This window comes from Pogonomyrmex barbatus, unplaced genomic scaffold, assembly GCF_055798465.1.
Source record: "Pogonomyrmex barbatus isolate J1 unplaced genomic scaffold, ASM5579846v1 scaffold6, whole genome shotgun sequence".
Classification (NCBI taxonomy): Eukaryota; Metazoa; Arthropoda; class Insecta; order Hymenoptera; family Formicidae; genus Pogonomyrmex; species Pogonomyrmex barbatus.
Window position 1 is genome coordinate 10,125,427 of NW_028297160.1, and position 21,378 is coordinate 10,146,804.

The 21,378-nt window shown below is 41.4% G+C and overlaps 2 protein-coding genes across 7 annotated transcripts; one reads left to right on the plus strand and one right to left on the minus strand.

Annotated features, from left to right (window-relative positions):
• Window positions 1-76: 76 nt before the first annotated feature.
• On the plus strand, window positions 77-3,399 carry LOC105432867 (DNA polymerase delta subunit 2). Of its 3 annotated transcripts, none has more exons than XM_011647842.2 (7): window positions 77-198; window positions 991-1,221; window positions 1,345-1,646; window positions 1,721-1,931; window positions 2,012-2,246; window positions 2,577-2,869; window positions 3,015-3,399. In XM_011647842.2, the coding sequence occupies exons 2-7, from the start codon at window positions 1,005-1,007 to the stop codon at window positions 3,131-3,133; spliced, it is 1,377 nt and encodes a 458-aa protein (XP_011646144.2). In that variant the 5' UTR covers window positions 77-198; window positions 991-1,004; the 3' UTR covers window positions 3,134-3,399. The 3 variants fall into 3 exon arrangements, with proteins under 3 accessions (XP_011646144.2, XP_011646142.2, XP_011646143.2); XM_011647840.2 differs by lacking the exon at window positions 77-198 and adding an exon at window positions 237-792; XM_011647841.2 differs by lacking the exon at window positions 77-198 and adding an exon at window positions 237-682.
• A 183-nt stretch (window positions 3,400-3,582) lies between these two features.
• Window positions 3,583-16,052, minus strand: nsl1 (non-specific lethal 1). Of its 4 annotated transcripts, none has more exons than XM_089082559.1 (12): window positions 15,313-16,052; window positions 11,501-11,844; window positions 9,190-11,031; window positions 7,595-8,097; window positions 7,137-7,328; window positions 6,778-7,009; window positions 6,440-6,547; window positions 6,267-6,342; window positions 5,986-6,145; window positions 5,589-5,809; window positions 5,378-5,512; window positions 3,583-4,905 (listed from the first exon to the last, which is right to left on the minus strand). In XM_089082559.1, the coding sequence occupies exons 3-12, from the start codon at window positions 10,809-10,811 to the stop codon at window positions 4,759-4,761; spliced, it is 3,396 nt and encodes a 1,131-aa protein (XP_088938685.1). In that variant the 5' UTR covers window positions 10,812-11,031; window positions 11,501-11,844; window positions 15,313-16,052; the 3' UTR covers window positions 3,583-4,758. The 4 variants fall into 4 exon arrangements, 3 of the variants coding, with proteins under 3 accessions (XP_088938685.1, XP_088938687.1, XP_088938686.1); XM_089082561.1 differs by lacking the exon at window positions 15,313-16,052 and adding an exon at window positions 14,897-15,204; XM_089082560.1 differs by lacking the exon at window positions 15,313-16,052 and adding an exon at window positions 14,680-14,854.
• Between the last annotated feature and the right edge of the window lie 5,326 nt (window positions 16,053-21,378).

The following is a 21,378-nucleotide window of genomic DNA, read 5'->3' on the forward strand; positions in this document are numbered from 1 at the left end:
AGAGGATGATGTGGCCAATCAGATTCGTTGCCTTGTTTCTTTGTAATGTAGTGTTGTGTACTTTTTACACCGAAGACAAAACGGATACATCATTCGACACTGGAAGGAAAGGGGAGGAAGATGGAGAGAAAAAGTTCAGGACGGAATCTAAAGCTACATTCATAATTTGATCTTAAATTCAAGATCATCTCGAGCTGCGTAATTATTTCGTTAGCTAAATTAAATTTTAAGACCATCTAAAATCAGATTTTAAATCGATGATGTTAAATTTAAAATCAGATTAAATGATAAAAAGCATTTTAAGAATGTGGTATTCATAATTCGATCTTAAATTAAAGACGATCTTAAATTTAAAATCGTTTTAAATATATATGAAATGCTATACGATATCATTTGATACGATTTCACCTAACTCAATAAAATTTTAAAATACATGAAATTAGGCTTAAAAATTAAAACTTGGACTGTATGAGTCTCTCTTTATATTCTTTAAATAAACCTTTCATAAAAGTGAAAAAGGCGCGAAAGACGCTCACATGGCCAGTGATATTAATATTGTATTTAGATAGACATTTCGTACATATCTGTAAATTAAATAGTACGAATTAATATTAAAAATATTGAAAGCAAAAGTTTTTGATATTTGTACAGAATAGCAAAAACCGTGAAAAACCAATAGAAGGTTAGAAGTATATCGATATATACAATTTATATATAAATATAAACGGATAATATCGTGAACAAGTTTAACGGAAAATAACAATAGAGAAATAATTAAAAGTTAATTATTAGGTAAATTTTATTTTAATTTAATTATCTCTCAATGATTCCTGAGTTTTTATAGCAATTTTAACCTATCACATATGTAATATGTGGTAATGTAAATAAACATTGTGTTAGATTAGGACCATCAATAATATTTTCATAAATTCTTTTTATATGTATGAGATATATTTATAATAATCCATGTTTAATTCTTATTATATATAGGATAATTATTAACAATGATGGATACCACTAATGCATCTAATAAAGACTTACCTTTACGATATGAAGATGAAGATTCACAAGAATTTAAGAGACAAGAAGCACAATATGAAGATTTGACTGATACTTTTGATGATAAATTAATTGATTTCTCAAAGCAGTTCTGTAGCATCTATGCAGCACGACTGGCAGAATTGAGAGAGACATTGGAATCACGAGTGGTTGCAAAATGGGGTAAGCACAATGATTATCTTGAAAAAATTTTATTTTAACAATTAAAAGTCATATATAAATATTCTGTAATTGTGACTGTAAAATTGAAAAAGATAAAAGTTTGATTGTTTATCTTTCCTTCAGGAAAAGTTCAAATATTAAAATTAGCAGAATTGGAAGACTTTGAAGGACAAGAATATGTGATAATTGGTACGCTTTATAAACATCAAAAATGGAAGCCGTCGATATTACATGAATTAAGCGATAATCATCAACTTACATTACCTGAACCGAGATCAAATTATTGTTCAGAAAAGGATCAACTTTTCCTAGAAGATGAGATGTTACGTATCAAACTGGTGGTCGATGATGCAGATTTGAAGAATTACGTTACAGGTGTTGTATGTGCACTTTTAGGCCATAAGGATAGAGATGGTAGCTTTGAGGTAAACATGCATTAAGGAATTAAAACTTCATATATAACGTATGTACTTATTTATATATTCGACATTTTATTTAGATTAAAGAATGGTGTTTTCCTGGTTGTGTGCCTAAAAGTTTACCGATACAGTCAAAATCTAAAGGAAAGTTAGTATTCCTATCTGGTCTCGATTTGGCAAACAGTTCAAAAAACTTACCATTAAGTCTTTTAACAGAATGGATATGTGGAATGGCGGGAGATATAGCGGCGCAAGAAGATGCTACTAACATTACTCGAGTTATTATCGCAGGTATAAATTGAATTTTTAATTTCCAATTGAGTAATCATTACGTGATCCATTTTCATGCTTCAGTATTGTATTCTGTGTAGGTAATTCCGTTAAAATCGTCACCAAAACAAATATGTTGATGGGACATGCCGAAGGAAAAGCGCAGGATGCTGCTATAACGAAGGAAATCGCCGGAGCAACAACACTCGTAGATAAATTTCTCGCCGAAATAGCAAAATGTTGTTGTATCACCCTAATGCCAGGTCAGCACGATCCCACCAACGCAATGCTGCCACAGACACCGCTGCACCCGTGTATACTACCACTAACGTCTAGGTATTGTGCAAATGTACATACGGATTATAATATACATTCTGATTTCTCAATAAACAAGATAAGATTACAGCTCTTTTGAAGCTAGAATTGAAAAAGTTTTTCTCTATCATTGCGTAGAAAAGAATATAGTTTAAAAAGCTTTTGCTATCTTTATCTTTGCTATCTTTGCTATCTCTTATATAACAATTAAATCAAGTCTAAGTAAAAAATTTTACAGCAATAGTAATAAATCAACATACGTATACAATTAACTCTAATTTTCAAAATTTTTTGGAGCCATTTGTTTAAATCCATGTGCAAATGTAATCGAAACAACGTGACATTTTGTAGATATCGAAGTTTCAAAAGTGCGACTAATCCGTGGATCGGTAAAATCGCTGATCGTATAATAATTGGTAGTAGTGGTCAACCTATTGAGGATATTATAAAAGCAACCGGTGAGACGAATCTTTCTTCTTTAGACTGGTTGGAAAAAACACTAGTCTGGAAGCATATGTGCCCGACTGCTCCCGATACTTTACCGATATACCCTTATTCGATGAAAGATCCATTTATCATAAACTACTGCCCGGATATATATTTTGTGGGTAACACAGATACAGTCGAAACAAAACTGTGGAAAGGTAAAAAAAAAATGTCATAAAAATAAATATTACATTTAAATCAATTATACTATGTTTTAATTTAAAAAACTATTAAATACGAAACATTTATATATAATACACGTGATTAATACAATATTAATCTAAATGTATTTAACATTTGTAGGTGAAGAAAATCAGGTGGTTAGATTAATTTGTATTCCAAAGTTTTCCTCTACACATACTGCAGTTATAGTGGATATAGAAACTTTGGAAACCGAATTCATTTGTTTCGGAACTGGATGAATATCTAATTGAATTTACGATTTATCTGAATATAGTTTGATAAAAATAATTAATCTGATACGACATTTTTTATCGTGTCACTGTCCTTAATATATATTTTTCTACCATTACTGTATCATTCTTTTGCATAATATATTTGTATAAAAATTTGAAAATAAAAACATAATTTTGTATAATTATATATTTGTAATATTGTATTTTGTAATGATAGATTTGTGTCTTTTTTTATGTACAATTACTCTTCAAAATATATATTATATCTGTAATTATTTATTAATTTCTGTAAGTTCACACATTAAATATTCAGTAATTAAGATATTTGAACTAAAATTTGAACAAGCCTAGATCGTAAACTATTCGAGTTATTTCACAATATTGGTTAATAAAAATAGAGATGCTAAAGACAAAAATGCGCATATAAATGAATGCATGATTGAAAGAAAAAACAATTTCCGTTGTCACCTATTTTTATTTGCATCTCGTAAAAGTGATATACAAAATTGAAACGCATGCGACTTTTTAAGAATTCGTAGACATTTGCCTGGTTATAAAACTTTTAATACGAAAGAAAATACATGTGTAGTATCACAGACTATTAGAAAATCGCGAAATCACAGTGACACAAGACTTTATTTATATGAACGCTTAAATTAACAAATGAATTATATACTTCACAAATTATACCAATGATAAGAACATAACAGTCAAAATACAGAGCATCAGAATTTAACTAAGAACAATTTCTTCAGTATTAGCAATTTCTGTTCTACTTCAAATTTTCCACACACTATGTCAAGAATATCCTCTATGATACACAAATTTACATTTCCATTATAATTTTAATTTTTATCCTTACCTGTATATAATAGTGATATCTTAAGACACGATTCGGTCACACGTATGAAAATTAAAACAGAATTGATCTAATTCTAAAAAAATAATTTGTGCTTAAAGTAACTGATTTTGACTGTTACATAAATTACGACGTTTGCGAAATTAGGTGCAAGAGTTATGTGACGAAGAATATACAAGGATTTAAATACAAGTTTCGACATAATGGGTAAAATCGTAATATACATTTAAGCATTTTTAATATTAACAGTTCTCGTAGAGTATGTCACGCAGGCTGGCGGTGTATTCTCTCTCACAAAATAGAAAAAGCACGTATATATTGGAAGGTACACAGTGCTACAAAATATTTCGATTGGCACTTTTATTTAGAGTGAAGAGCTCCGATCGTAACATAAATACAGTTTTGTACAAAAACCGCTGTCATGAGATTCCAGATAATTAATACTATCTACTATTTATGTAACAGAGCAGGAAGAAAAATCAGTAATGCGTATAATCCTAAATATAATATGACGATCATAGAGTTCTAATGCTTTGGCCAAAATAGCAATACTTAAAAAAAGCAATAATAATTAATTAAGGTCTTTCCATTAATTTAAGCAGAGAGAATGAAGTTATAAAATTTATATTTATAATACACTTTACAGGTTCATAATTAACTTAAAGTGCAATGTTACATGAACCGACAGGTATATATATATAACAATTGACAGGTAGCTTCTGCATATAGTAACGACGTAGACATACTGTATACTTATTAAGAGTTTTATATCCTATCTCTTAGCCGTCGGACGTATTCTCTCCTTTTCAGTATCCCTATCGTCAGCTACCGTCCACTCAGGATCATTGGGATCCTCACCATCTATGTCGCAACAAGCCGATTCGGTCGAGTCCGATTCGGGAGAATCCATTTCCGCTTCCTAGAAATGTACAAACACAAATGGTTACATACGACCGTCAACATCAGCGATCACCTACATTCGGTTAGTCGCTTTGCGAATAAACTCTATTCAAGATTGCAAGCTCTCATACAGCACAGCTGCGTGAACCAAGGAGCAAAACTAGAGTCGTGTAAAAGATTCTATAATGCATATAGAAAGTAGATAGTGATCGCTTTAACTTAACAAGATACTTTTTTTTCTCGTTACAGATCTGCTAACTGTGTGTGTCTATGTGTATGTGAGATGAAAAATAAAATGAATTACGTTACAGAAGTATAAAGCGTCAAGTGGTACTGCTTACCGGAAATAGCCTCGAGAGGAGCCATGAAAATTGGCTCAAAGTGTATTATTAATAGTCAGTACTAGCACCCACATACATTTTATATTCATTAAAATTTCTCACTTAAATATTCGATGCAACGAGTATTCAATATAAATATAATGTACGTACATCATCGCCCTTGTCTTCGTCGCGGGAGCATAAAGATGTCGATGATGCTTGCCAGTGTCCATCCGGCATCACTTCCAACATTTTGTCGTAGACCTCTTCGGACAATGGGAATACTCTTGGTTCATACGGCAATATCTGTACGAAAATTCCAAAGGAGTGATTATAACATCACGTGATATTTATTTAAACGATACGAGATATGCGTACTCACCTCGTTATCGTCTTCAATAAATGCGGTCGTGGCATCGTCTTTCCCAAGCCTTAAAGTGGGCATAGTGCGACGTCGTAAAGAGTTTTGTAAAGCAGACGGTCGGTGCGAATCCAAACCTGATGACTCTGTGTCCTGCACCTGAGACGGAGTGGCAGGTGGAGACGTGATTGGGGACGTCACGTCTCCACCAAAGTCACTGCTCGCGTGCGGCGACATAGGATCTAAAATTCAATTTTTTTTTTCTCCGTGAAGATAAAATTCCATTAATCTGACGCTTTAAATATCAAAAAAGCTTAACAAATATTTTAAGAGATAAATATAAATAAATTAATATAGTTATAAGTCGTAGTAATGTGATTAAAAGTCACGATTAAATACATCACAAAATGACAAATACCTGGTGTATTCGCACCACTGTCTGCTCTGCTATCGATACGACGATTATGACGAATACGCGGTTGGTTTGGCATGTTGAGATACGTCATGAAACGTTTGTATTCCTCGCGTTCACTACGCTCGTGCCTGAGGGCGATCGTTTCGTCCGACATGTCTTCAAACTACATAGAATTACAACATAGTGCGATCATTGAATTAACATAGTTAAAAAGAGAAAATATTACATTACTTTATTTTACCGAGTTGCTTTTTATTGCATATACACTCTTATTATTTACTTACATCACTATCTTGACCAGGCCTATGCATTACACCATTCTTTACATCCATTTTCGAGGGCTCCTCACATAATCTCCACCTTTAATAATAAGAACAATCACATTAAATTAAAAGCTTATTTGAAAAACAAAAGCATGGAGCAACAAAAATAAGATATAGATTATATAATATCTTACTTTGGTGTTAAAATCTCCTTATATTGTAACTTTTCAGGCCTAGTTGAGGCAGCGACACTGTAAGGGATGACTATATTGTCGATATCGTACGAGTTTTGACGCAAACGCCTGAAAAACATATCATAAGTGAGTCATGGATAGTAAAACGGCACTTTAGCCTAATCTTTTTCCTGAATCGACGGCGATAACTAACGATTTCATGAATAGGAAACGTAATCCTCCATTTCATATTCTCAAGTGCTCGCACTTTGGATTATGAAAAACTTCACATGCGGGATTGATGTAGCGATCCCGTTAATGGAAGCAACGCAAGCAATTGATGCACAAACGTCACTCACCCATGTGAATTGGAACTTTTCTCTTTAACAACGTTTTTCTCCGACGAGGCAGTAACGTGTTGCAATGGAGAAGGCACTGGGGATGAGTGTTTGCTGGAACTTGAAAGCGCACTAACATCGTCGTCATCCTCAGTTGGCAACTTCGATACTTTTTTCTTGCCCAATCCAGGCACGCTTCTCTCGTGACTGAGTCTATTTCTCTTTCCATTTTTCAACATTTTTCTCTTGATTCCTGTTTATAAGTCATACATTATTTCACATCGAGGAAAAAAAAAAGAACAAACATTGGCCTTGCAGTGACTCATTCCTTTAAGAGGCAAGAACGATAGGTAGCAAAACGATGTTCTAGCGATACATACTTGCTGTAAGTATAGTCGAGGATGATTTCTTTAACCGCGCGGTATACTTCGTTCTGTTAGGAAGTTTCTTATTTCTTCTTTCATTGCTATCTTTATCTTTTACTCGAGCAACTCGCAAATTGCCCCTCAACATTTTCTGCTGCCATTCCACTGATTTCATAATAGCTTCTAAATGTGTTCCATGTACAATTTCTACAATAAACAAAAAGATGTGAGACACAGCCAAAGAATCTTTCATTATTACTCGATTATTTTGAGCTTTCATTCAAATAATTGAATAACAGAGAGATAAGATTGTTAATGTGAATAAGTATAAACTTTGTTAGACTATCATATATTAATACAATATATAATACAATATATAATAAATCATATATTAATTACTGTTAATCCTGTCAATATTGAATAAAGCTCTAATTTGAGTGAACTTTTTTCTTTATATTCATGAGTAAACATACCATCAGAGAATGACAACACTGGATGAAAACTAGGATCAACAAGTGCTACACGTTCCTGTACAGAAAGCTGTTCAATTGGTTCTTGCGGCTGCATTGGATCTAGCCTTCCTGTACATAAAGCACACGCAGGCAACACATGATCACAATTGCATCTCACTGTCGACGCTTTAGCCGCACGCTTTGAAACTTCGTGTAGCCTGTCCACTTGCAAAAGCTTTCGCTTTCTATAAAAACTCCATACATATGGACGCGTCCTACTAGCTGGTAATTCACCCTCGGGCGAATTGTATCGTCCAGTGGAGCCTGGTAGAGCGCCACTATATCCATTAACGGTTTCCGCATTTTCGAGAACGACCAAGCCCTTCGCGGCTCTAATTTGCCGTTGCAAATCGTTATGTTGTCTAATTCTGTACTCTAAATCTGATATCTGTGCCTGTAGCCAGGTCCACCGGGATGCTACACCCGCACGATCCTGTGCATATCTCCATGCCGCTCTTTTGGATCTGTGCAAATAACGTAACGATACGGTTGGCCTACTGATTTGCAAAATTAAAAATTATACATTTAAAATTATACGTTGTGTACAAACAAATCAGTGTAGCCTATTATTTGAAAGACGGAATGCCGAGGATGCTCAAAAAAGCGTAGATTCAACTAAATAAACAACAAATTGTTAATCGTCAATTTTATCGTTTCATTTTACAGAACATTTGACTCAAATATAATACATACAACGCTGTTGTAGTCACACATAAGTGAGATATAATGTTAAATCTAAATTATCAAACGTACTTGTAAACAAACAAATAAAGAATCCGGAACCGAGCCAAAAATATATATTTCGGTTCGTTTTCTTTAAATGCAACATTATATAAATTAAAAAATTTTTTAATTTTATGTTCAAGATTAAATAAAGAATACCATCGCTCATCTTTATATATGTTTAATTATTAAATATAATTCTAGAGTTATGAGTCATTAAAAAAATTAGAGTTTTATCCAAAAAGTTATCTAAAAATTATTCAGAATGTTTAGAAGTATATAAACAACAATAAACTCGAGTTTTCTTGAATAAAAAATGAATGATTAAAATGATTGATAATATTAATAAAATTTTCGCTTAGAAAATATTAAAATTAAATACAATAATCAAAAGAATGCTAAAGCAATTGACAAACTCAAATATATAATAATTAAATAATAATAATTAAATTATTATAGGTTGAATTATCTATAATGACTCTATTCAATTTCATTAATAATTATATAAAAGTTTATTATTTATAATTGCTCTTAATTATTTTTAATTATTTTTTATCACATTCAAATATTCATATGATATGAATAAAAATTTTTTTTTCAAAATAACAAGATATTTGGAGTATTTTTTATCATATCTAAATTAAACAAAGAATTTGATTTAATATCAATATTATCAGTTGAATCTAAATAACATGATTTCATTTAAAACAAATTTTTTAAATAAATGTAAAAATATAAATGGAGAAATTACACGAAACAAACAAAGACAGAACGTACAAACGTTCGTGCTTAACATTAAGTTAATACTATTTTAAATCTCTTGTTAAACTTACATGGACAGATGCTGTTGATGTAGATTGTTAAATGTCTGCATCTCATCACAGCTTTCTCCGCCGCTGCTAGATGCCGTACAGTCCGAATCCAGATTAGATTCTATGACATGTAATTGCGTGGACAAAGCCCCGGCAACATTTTCCACTTCTTCACCGTTTAGTTTAACCTGAGGTGTACCAAACACCGGCTGGCGATTACCGTTATTGCCGGACGTACCACCCACGCTATCACGCGATCCTCCACCAAAGTATCGACACACTCTTTGACGATTCACACTATTACTCTGAGCAACACACATTTTCTCAATTTTCTGCAGAAACGAATGCAAACTGCCGCCTATCTCGGGAAAGTTCCTTACATTGGACTTCGAGCCGATATTTACTAATTCTTGCAGAAGGTATTTCTTTACTCCATGATGAGCGAGCTCGAGAACACCGGTATTCTCTTCCGCTACGTGTTTACCCACTATTCTCGTCTGGAGCTTCCTCAGTCTTCTTAATAAAAACGCGCATCTCCTTTCGCTCTCAAACTGCTTCTGTGCCACGATGTCCTGCTGCGATTTCAGACTGTTCGATTTCTGCTGGTCCACTGTGTCCACTGCGATATTCATGTTCTCGTTACAAAGACTCATCACATCCATGTCATTAAGTAAATCTCGATCAAAAGAACCGAATCCCTCCTCGGGCATGGCAAACATTTCCACGCCATCGACCGCGCTTTGTACCGGCTCACCGCCGCCCGTAGAAATGTTCTCAGCGCTTTCCGCACCTTCAATTGATTTAATGACCTGCAATATCTCCTCTACGTTATGTCCGATATCACCAACATTCGCCATATTACACTGCTCGGCTGTAATATCAGTGCCGAAAGCCATAATCTGATCGACATCCAGATTCTTATTGTCTTCCGTTTCGGTCTCAGTAGCCACCAGGGGCAAGTCCATGCTCGTTTTCAAGAAACCCATGTTGTTCGTTTGATCACCCATAGATGGGTCGTTCATTATAATGTCGATCACCTTCCCCTCGGCGTGACCGGCGTCCGGCAGCGTAACCGGCCGCTCAAAGTCCTCCTCCTCCTCCTCCTCCTCCTCCTCCTCTTCCTCCTCCTCCTCGTCTTCCTCCTCCTCCGCCGCCTCCGCCGCCGTCGCCGCCGCCGCCGCCGCCGCCGCCGCCGCCGCCGCCGCCGCCTCCTGTTGTTGCAAACACGCCGCACCGTTCCTCGATCCGATCAGATCGGACGCGTTCGTAAACGCAGATAACGAATCGAGGTCGTTCGCGTACTTGGAGTTAATGACATCGCGTATGAGGTCCTTTGAGATACCGCGCAAGCACTGCTCGTCGATTTTCGACGGTTGCACGTTCGCCGGCACCACGAATTTCGTCAGGATCTCACGATTCTGGCACACCTGCGTAGCCTGCTCGGCGGACAGAAAGCCGCTGGCGGCTGGTAGAGTAGGGAGCAAGTTTTCAGGCTTTTGAGGACCACCTTCCGTCAGAGCAGGGGCCATCACTGCCACTGACGCTGCCAGTGCCGCGGCCTCCACATCCAGAGGCTCCCACGACGTGCCACAAAGTGCGCGTCCGCCGCTCCTGCGCTCCCCGTGCGTCGCGCTCACTCCCATTCATCCATTACTACGGCTCTGTCCTGCCTCCCTTACCGTCCGCCGCCCTGCTGACTATTCTCGACTTGGTTCTTTGTTCCTAGCTGTTTTCACTTTATTCTAATAGACAGTTTATTATTGGCCTGCCATCGTCCACGGCAGGTAATTACGTAGTTTCCACGGTATCCCCATGTTATCGATCATTGACTCCCATTGTTTATCACAAGGCGATATCGGTTTCCTGCAAAAAAAATCAAAATATTACATCATGTCTTATTACGTTTCATTACATAAATTACATAAATTTCAAAGAAATAAACAATCGAAGTAGCGCTAAAGTTACGCCGTAACGTAAGGCTCGAAGAATAAACAGCGCGAGACTTTAAAATAGATTTAGATAATAATATTACTTTTAATTTCGCAAAGAAACATCACGTACCTTTCTATCAAACAATTTGGAAAAAAGAAAAAAAATTTAATAGTGTGCCAAGCCCTTTAATCATCGCTCGCTCAAACGGGGTTATCTATGCGTTACGCAAAATTACATAACATTTTTGAAGCTACATAGATAACCGGCTGTGGAGTAACGCCGCGTGGCGCGAGCTTACGACAGACTTTGTTCCAAAAAAGAGTCGGAGAGAAAACGAAAAATTACAGAGTCACAAGAGTCACAAGAGTCACAAGAGTCACAAAACTCGCCTCCAACTCACCTCGTTTCGACGTTTGAGGAAGCGTAGCATACTTGACGTCTTCTTAAGTCTATTCCAACGTGTCCTCTCGTCAAATAAACGAAAACCGTTATCACCACCAAAAAGACGGCAAAGACGACGACGACGACGACGACGAAGAGACTCGCAGACTTGCAGTAGCCTCAACGACGCTATTCGATTTTAGGGCGACAATTTCCCAGGGTCGGACTTTGTGCCCGCGCGTAGTTCGCAGCAGTCTCTCACCGCTACAATCGACGACGTGGCGCTATTAAAATATTTCCGAGCGCGTCGGGACAGGAGCTATCTGATGTTCCGCATACCGCTCTTCTTCTCGCGAGTGCGTCCTGGAAAATAGAGAAAAGAAAGGGAGGTAATGCCAGGTCACAATGCCCTACAATGACGGGGACGACGACGACGACGACGACGACGACGACGACGATGACGATGATGATGATGACGACGATGCTCGCGAAAGACGCTCGCTCGCTCGCGCGCGCGCACTTCAGCAGCGAAAGCTACAAACTATGATCATTAGCTTAATTCCAGGAAAGCATTTTACGGTCGAGTACTCGCGTCCGAGTACCATCGGCCTCGGAGCGAATCAGCAAGATGCGCTTTGATGCAGAAGGGAGATGCATATCGCAACTTTCGCGTGTATCTATCTCATTTCTCCACCTTTTCCTTTTTCTTTTCCAAAAATGAATTTGCACTACGTCCCCTCCCCCTCCCCCTCCCCCTCCCAAGTGTCGCTTTAACGTTCCCGAGATCTACAAAGATTTTAAACAATAACAACAAATCGGCGAGTCTCAAGGGTTGAATCAAATGCAATTGAGATAGATTCTCAGGCTGCTCAATAGATGAGTCACGTCTCTCGTTCTCTTCTCTCGTCAATGCGGCGACGATAAAAACGCTTAACAACATGCCACGGCGTTTAGTTTTTTTCAGACGTTTTTATCTTATCGGATTTTTACGATCTTACAAGTATCGCCGATCGGGAAACCGCATGTACACTTAAAATTTTTACATTTGCGATATACTCGGTGCTGTCTAGCATCTTCGCAATTCTACGCGCGGATCGAGCGGTCGGAGCGCATTTGAAAAGCGAAATTCTTATCATGGCAATGACAACTCCCAGTCTCCCCTCCCTCTCTCTCTCTCTTTCAATTGCGAAATCGCACGGCTCGCTTTTTCCTCTCGTTCAGCTTGCGCGATGTATCTCGGCTGACACGCAGTGAAATTCGAACATCCAAAGTGCGTCCGACGAGCACGCGGCGTTGCTATAGTTACAATGTTTGCGATGCCTTAGCGCGGATAAAACATTGCGCAACAAACGCGGAGCGCGGATCTCGCGGCGCGAAAGCCGCGGAAACTCGGGCGCGCGGATACAGGTCGGGGGAGGAAATAAAAGCGAAATTGCGAGCCGAGATTGTGTGAGAAGCCCCGACACGGAGCACCGGGAACAATTGATAGCAGACGAGACCCCCGATCGAGGCGCCCGATACACACAAATGACTCATACGATGACCGGTGATAATACAAACAACGAAATCTCTCTGAATCGATACGAGGGGGAGGGTGGCGTAAGCCCCCGGACTACGCGTCCACAAACACACGTAGCTTTCTTTTTTTCTACGCCCGAGAGAAACGCGCTCCGAGCTGCCGGAGCCAGCTGATCCGCGCGATCGTGTCGCTTATCAATTAAACTCCTCTTCTCTCTCTCTCTCTCTCTCTCTCTCTCTCTCTCTCTCTCTCTCTCCTTATTCTCCTCTCTTGCCCCTTCTCTTATCAAAGCGTATCGGTATCTCAACGTGGAGCTTCGCGGCGCACGCGTCCTCTTTTCAATCTGTCGCAGCGGGCGAAGCGATTTTCATCAGACTCGAGGGTGGTTCGCGACTTTGCAAATCAATGGATTCGCTCGCGAATAGCGAATCTGCACGATGGAAAGAAAAAAAGAAAAGCGTCGGCGGGGAAGAACGCGTCACGACGCGTGCAATCGCGGCCGGAAGCGGCGCGATATTTCACCACGGCGGGGCAATCGGGCGTACCGCGTCGACCGCGACCGAGCGAGACAAAGAGAGACAAACAGTCGGGCAGTTGAAAGAGGAAAGAGAGAGACGAAGAAAAAAGACGGCGATCACGGCGGGACGAGAAATCGAGAACGGGCAAAACCTCCAAAAGAAAAGAGATTTGGCGAGGAGGAGGAGGAAGTGTACGAGAAGGAAGAAATGGAGATAGAGGTGAGGGAAGGGTGGGAAGTGAAGGAGGAGGGGGGAGAAGAGAAAGAGAGGGGGAGAGTTCGACCAGGAGTGCCGGCAGGAGGAAGAAGGACGGGAGAAGCCGGGAGAAAAGGGAGGTGTAGGGGAAGAACGGGAACGAGGGAAATGGGTGGAAAGGAAAAGGGAATCGAGTAGAGCTCTCTTCCGAGGGTGCAAATTCCTCTCGTCCGCTTACGGGAAGAGACACGCGTTTTCCGGCGATAATTTTATCGTACACGCACACACGCGTGCAAACGCTCGCGCGCGGCCGTGTTCGTAACGTAAATTAAAGGTAAATTAAAGTAGCGGCACACGCTACTGACGCATTACCACGTGATACGCTCTCGGAAATTAATGAAAAAGAACGGACGACGACAAAGCCGCTCACTGCTTTTTCCTTCTCCGCCGTTATCCTACTCTTCCTCATAGTCATTGTCATCGTCATCATCATCGTCGTCGTCATCATCATCGGCGTCGACCGCATGTCGCGCGCGCGCGGCACCTATTGCATAACGCGCCGCGTTCGCGCCGCACATTTTTTGAACCGTTCCGAGAGATATTTTGCGAACGTGCTTCAATACACAGCACGCGATTGAGAACCGGCTCGTCCTGCTACGCTTTGTCTACCTATATTAATTACGAATTTGTGGAAAGCCGCGTGAGGTCGCAGAATCCGCGAGAGGCGACGCGAGAGACGACCGGCTTCGATCTCACTCTGGGACCGAGTGTCTCTCGTAACGGAAATTCTCGACGACGAGAGACAATGACGAGGAGGACAAGGAGAAGGGAGAGGAGGCGGCGGCAGCAATAGCACGAGGCGCACGATATTCTCGGTGTATTTCTCGATGGCGTTGCAGGAACGCGGATCTCTCTCCGCGAAAGGACGCGCCGCGCTCCGCTCTACCAGGAATCGGCCACTATTACCTCCCCCTCTCCTCGACGCGCGCTCCCGCGTTCCATTCCCGCGACGACGGCGAGAGTATCGAGCGCGTTTTACGCCGTCGTCGCGTCGAGCAGCAGCACACCCGAACAACAACACGCGAACACGCAGGCGGTATAACCGGGGGCCGCGACGACGACCGATATCGTCCACCACCTCCTTTTCCTTTTCCTCCTCCTCCTCCTCCTCCTCCTCCTTCACCTCCTTCTCCTCCACCTCCTCCTCCTTCGTCGCTGCTTCGAACGGCGAAGACGCTGTACAGGAACACGCCCGCGCGTCGTTCGTGTTTAAAAACGAACGGCTTCCTCTGCAATGCCGCCACCACGATGATCGGAAGGACGGACGTTTGGTCGGTCGTCTCGCGACGTACAATGGCGGAGCAAAAAACAGGCCTCAAAGGTAGTCGCTTCCCTCGGATTCACGGGTTACAACGCACGCTCTCCTTCCTTTCCTGCTCGCTCGCTTGCTTGCTCGCTCGCTCTCACACCGTCTCCATCCCTCTCTCTCTTCCCCCCCCCCCTTCCCACACTAGCTCACTGTCTCTCACTCTCTCTCTCTCTCTCTCCCGATGCTACGCTCGCGCTCTCTCGCTATCTATCTATCTCGCTCGCTCTCACCTCTTCGTGGCCGGGCTCGGCATGCTCTCGCGGGATAACGCCGCAGGCCTTAGCGAGGGAACGCTGCCTGTGGGCCCCGGCCCTACTGGGGCCCACTCTCGCGCACACAACACCTTCTCGTGCCCGATGTCGCCGGTAAAATCCGCGCACCAACCGGACTGCGATCACGTCCGTCACACCCAGAAACGTACACGATAATCCCCTCGTCTGCGTTCGGCTGCTCTCGTCCACCGCCGATCTCCGTTTGCGAGGCGACGCGCGCGCGTTCTCTTCTTGCTCTCTTTCTCTCTCTCTCTCTCTCTCTCTCTCTCCCGACCGTGTCCCTCCTCTCTCTTTCTTTCTCTCGCTCTCCTCTCACGTAACTGTCGTCACGGTACGTCGTACGTGCACGTCCGTAGCGCGGATCACCGCCGCGTTCTTCTTTCCACGCGAGAGAAGAAAAACGCACACTCGGGATACGCACGATTCCGTCACGCGAAACGCCTCGCACACGGCGCCGAGGCGACCATTGCCATCGCAATACCACGCGCGATCCGAGCAGCACACACACACACGCGCACGTTTCGTTGACCGCTCCTCGGGGGACTCGTCTAGCGAAAAGTCGTACTCGGCAACGACGCGAGCTATTTATCAATAATATATATAGGAAATTCGACCAACTTCGTTCGCCACCATTTCCGTGATGCCGTCGCGCGCGATCGACCAATACTGCGGCGCCGCTGGCCGGATGTAGCCTTCGTGGGCCACGCCGCCCAATCGGATACGTTTGCCTCTGCCGCAACGTCCGATGCTAAAGTCCGACCCGCAAGCCCGCCGCGACGACGCGATTGCGCGATCGCGTGCAGCCGCACTGCGTATGCGCGCCCATTCGCCATTGGCTGGCGCCTCGCGCGTTTCGCGCGGGCGCGAAATACAAATCCGACGACGACTGTCAGCAACGAGTTTTACGCGTTTGTGCCTCTTTCTCGCTAATTCTATTTCTTGCACGTCCCATATTTTGAAAATTTACATAATACGCCCCGTAGAACGTTAATCTCGATATAATCACGGATTTTGATCTTTCAAAGTTACGTTCGTTCCAAATATGGCAGCGCGTCCCGCCGCGCGACGTAGGCGTGAAAACTTGTCGATCGAACGACTGCGAACGAAGATATAAAATCGGAGATTATTTTAGCCCAGTTTGTCAGGAGGATACGTAATTTATGCTTGATACAACTGATACTTAGTAATCGGAATACCTACGGATATCCGTGTTTCCTGATGTCTTGCAAAACTGTGCAACGTGGCGCAATCGATAGGATTACACTCTGCGACTTTACGCGGTGATCGAGAACGACCCAATCACGCGACGTATTGCACCTGTCGACCGAGGCTTGCATCAGATATATGGAATTTTCTGATTTATTCACCGACCCTGCAATTTGCATAGTGCCGCCGTCAGATGTCGCGTCAAGTGCCATCTAGCGCTCCGATCTATACAGTTGCAGGTAGTATCGCTTTGGACTCAACTGTCGATATACACGTTTTCACAACTACGCACGATCTGGTAGCTTTGATGATAATTGATCCATTCGGTAATTATGAAGATTTATCCAAGAAATCTTAGTGATACATCGTATATGAAAGATAGCAGCACGAGTATGATTGATGAAGAAAAATCGTATTCCTCGATTTCATTTTCATTTCGGAGAAATCATCACGTAAGGTGGAGGAGATCAACATGAATCCATTTACGGGTCTTCTCTCTCTGGTAATTATACGATAAATATGCAATACAATGCTCTCTCTTCCGATTTTCCTGTAATTCTATAAATTTGTATTTTTAATAGTGTATCGGCGCTCCCGATTTTTTATTTTCAATTTTTTGACATTGGTAAGCCTGGAATTGTCGAGAGCGACAATTTTCCTTCTCCGAATATATTCTACGTATGTAAATATACAAATTTATAAAATTATAGAAAAATTGAAGGAGAGAGTGTTATACTGTATACTGTACATTTACCTATATTTTATATTCATTATCAGTATTCTTTTTGTTTCTTACATTAGTTAAGTCACTAAATAAAACTAAATCAATTTGTCAAAAAAAAAGTTTTGAAATTTTGTTTTATAGCCAATAATATTTCCCTGATAACTGTTCTGTAAAAATTTTTTTTTATCGAAAATGTTTCGAGTAATTAAATGTAAATGCAAAATATGACAGAGATCTGTATAAACTATAGAGAATTCCGCATGCCGATCATATCGTTGATCTGTGAAGGAACGTGATCCTTCACAGATCGGGCACGTATAATCGCGCGGTTTTAGTGCGATATTCCTAGAGTAATTTGCATGAACCTAAACAATTTTTCTCGCGACTGACCAACGTCGTTGGAAAAATTAATTAAAATCATCTCGCGAGTGGCGAGCGGCCGCTGTTTTTACGAACGTATCGATTAATCGATGCGGATGATACGTACATACGTTTCGCGAAATTTCGAAATACGGGGCTGAAAAACGCGCAGGAATAAGCAAGGACGGTGAAGAGAGAGAGAGAGAGAGAGAGAGAGGGGGGGGAGCGAGAGAGAGCGAGAGGGAGAAAGAGAATGAGAGAGATGTGGATAAATTGAGAGGGAGGAGCAGGAGAAGGAAGGGGGGAAGGAGAGAGGGAGGGAGGGAGGGAGAGAGAGCGGGCGCGCGAGAGGGAGATATGGAAGCTAGCGTGAATATTTTTACCCAAGCCTGTTAACTACACTCTGTTATTTTATCTCACGTACGCGGCTTTCCTACTACCACCGTCGCGCCGGCGCTGGAATATAAGTTTTAAGGCGTGTTTTGATAGCGTCAGGGCGTGTCAGCCGGGGCTTCCTACCTAATGGATCGCTTCTTCGCTCGTTCGTTCCGTACTTTTTGAAGAGTGCACAGCTCATGATACCGCGAAACTTCCCCTACCCCCCTTTTCACCCTTCGGTGTCCTCGATGCACCTTGCGCATTCACGAAATCACGCGGTCCACCTTATGGTGTACGCGAAACAATTTTTCAGAACACCTATGTATTTTACACTGCGGGAGAACGAACTCACGAAAGTTGCTAAAAATTGAGTCGAAAAAAAAATTTATTTGTGTTTATTGTTGTTATACATAGCGTTGATCTTTGAGAATTTTCGAACGTTACTTTTTATAAAGTCGCAAGCACGTGAATACATTTTATCTTATTTTACACGCATAATCGCGTTCGTTTTCCTTTTGCGATTTTAGATACTAACAAAGTCATGCAAAAATCACGAGATAAGATAGTAGATTATATTTAAAGATAGTAAAGCAATAAAATCGAATAGATCCAAAGAAATTTAAAGAAAATAAGTAATTCTGTATATCTTTTTAAATTGCTTTAATTATATATCAAATTTATATAATTAATATATAATATAATTAATCAATATTTCTCGTCTAAGAAATTTCTGCGATACAAATAATTGCTTCTTTTTCGAAAGTTTTTCGATTTTTTGTATTTATCATGATATCGTTACAGATAAGAGATTTCGCTAAAGATATTTCATTTGCGTAAACAGCAAATGAAAATTTTCAGCAAATTTTGAAACGCACCGAAAAGGAAATCGGATATTGCATCCAGGTAAATGCATTTTGCATCCTCAGGACGAATTTATCTCCCGCGGTACCACGTCGCGCCCGTCGCATGCGCGACGTAATGCGTATAACAATAATAATGACGGTAACACCTGCAAACGCGTGATCGGGTTCCGACCTGCGGAAAAACCGCTTTGGCGCCGATTATCGCGGTAATTTCTCCGTTGTGCGGAAGGATGAATGGAAATGGCGGTGGGCGCGGCGAGAGCGCGGATGAATGAACCGGCGTATACGCAGAAACGCGAGCGCGCGGCGTTGTTTTGGTTATTTTGGCAAACCTAACATAACACGGCTTGTTGTTTAACAAAATAATTGATTTTGTCGCCTCGTCTCCGTGCTGCTCTTCGCCGTTGCCTCCGCTTCACCTCCCTTCGCCCTCGTCACTGTCGTCACCGTCGCGCTTCCTCTCTTTCCTCGTTCTTCACGTTCGCCAGTTTCCGTCTGTCACTTATTCCCGTATCCCCTTTGGGGAGGGGGGGAGACCCTCATTCTCTTTCCGTTCCTCTCAATCTCTCTCTTTCTTTTTCATCGTCGATTCCTCTCTCGTTCTTTCCGATCTAAGACACGCGCATCCGGATAGCGGCCGCTACTTAGCCGCCGTACGAAAACAAATTGTTCGATTCCGTTTGTTTGCCGCCGCGTGATGAAGCTCTCGCGTGAATTAGTCCCCGCGAACAAGGCCGCCTTGGCGCCGCAGTCAGCTCTCAGCATCAATAACGGCGCATCCTCGTTCCTCTCCGGTCTCCAGCATTATCGTCTTCGGATCCTCTCATTTGGCATCTTTTAGCTTCTTATCATCTTCCGGGTATTAACGTGAACGCAAGACGGAAGCTCGACAAGGCCGTAAATTCCGTAGGGGAAAAGATGATGGAAGATATCGTCGTAATTATAGAAAGAGCGTGCCATCGTGGTGACGATTTAAGCGAGAACTGTCGTCGCTCGTCGGCATCGACGCTCCGCTTTTTTTTCACCGCGAATGTTTGCTTTGGTAAAAGCGAGCGAAAGAGTCGCGTCGCGTCGCGGCGCTAATACTAATTCGAGATTCAGCCCCATGTTGAAGATCCTCCGGGAGATACCCGACGCCGACGACTGACGACGTCCTCGCCGTGAGCTTCCTCTTCACCGTTCGTCCTCGACGGGGGCGGGCGGAATGATGAAAAAATGGTGAACGAGTATACTCGCCTTTTGAAGTAAGAAAAATATTATTTCAGATACCCGTGGTAAATAGGCGGGTTCAGAGGAGTTGTGTACTTCGTCGTTTGTGGTCTAATAGAATTACCCACTGTGACGCGATTGTTACTACGTGAGTTAATGCGAGTGAACGATGACGTAAAAATCACGTTAATCCTGAATATTTCTGGCATATTTCTGAATATTTCACTGCTTCGTTTACTTCGCGAGTTAATCCTCCGTGTTAGAATCAATGTTCGTTACACTAAGTCAAGAAGTTCGAGAAGACACACAAACATCGTTATTGTTCGAGAAAATATCATTTATCTCATTAAGTATTCAAGCAAATATCATTTGCAAATTATCCAAACTGTTCGGAGTGGTCTGGATAGACGAGAAAACGAGGATTTGACACTGGCATGAGGGACGGTGGATTATCGCGAACGAAATCGATATACCCCCGCGTAATGCGGGTTTTCAGAAACGCGCGTACGCGACCCCCGAAAATTAGGCGTCGCTCTTCCGGATTGGAAGGAGGCCTTCTCTCTTTGTGCCTGAAATACACCCCGGGACGATCTCCGAACGAGCGGCATCTGTAATAACAAGGACCGTTCTTACAGCTCACTCTCCCCCTCGCGTGCACGAGTTGCGAGTACGTGAACAAGGCGCACGAGTTGGGCTTCGAGTGTTCGATTAGTCGCCAGAGCATCGCGTACTTAAGAGTAGCATTATTACAGGGAATATCCATCGACCTTTTGCTCGCGTGGGACGTTGAATTAATATAAATAATGATTCAAAATTAATCGGACATATTGGCAAATTTAATTCAAACTAATTCAGAAGTCAAATAAGGATATTTAGAGACATCGGATGATAATTAAATCCAACTTTCTTACCTATATAAAAAAATTAAACGTTTGCGTTTGAGATCCTTCTTTTCCTATGCGCGAGTAATTTAAAGAATTTTTTAAATTTTATATCAGTAAATTTCGCATTTATTTCAATATTATTCGCTTCACAAAACCTAATGAATGTTCATTGCCTAGTTATATCTCTATTTTTTTCTACTTTGGATATTAATTAATTTTACTTAATAATACAATATATAGCTTTCCCCAGGAATAGATATAATCCGTTAGACGAATAATGACGAGTCAGCGACGTAAATCCTTTGCTACTTTTACGATCGCAGCTCCTCGCGATCGATTCCCGCCTCGGCGGGGAAAATAAATTTCTTCTACGTCACAGCGTATTCCCTCTGCTTAATTC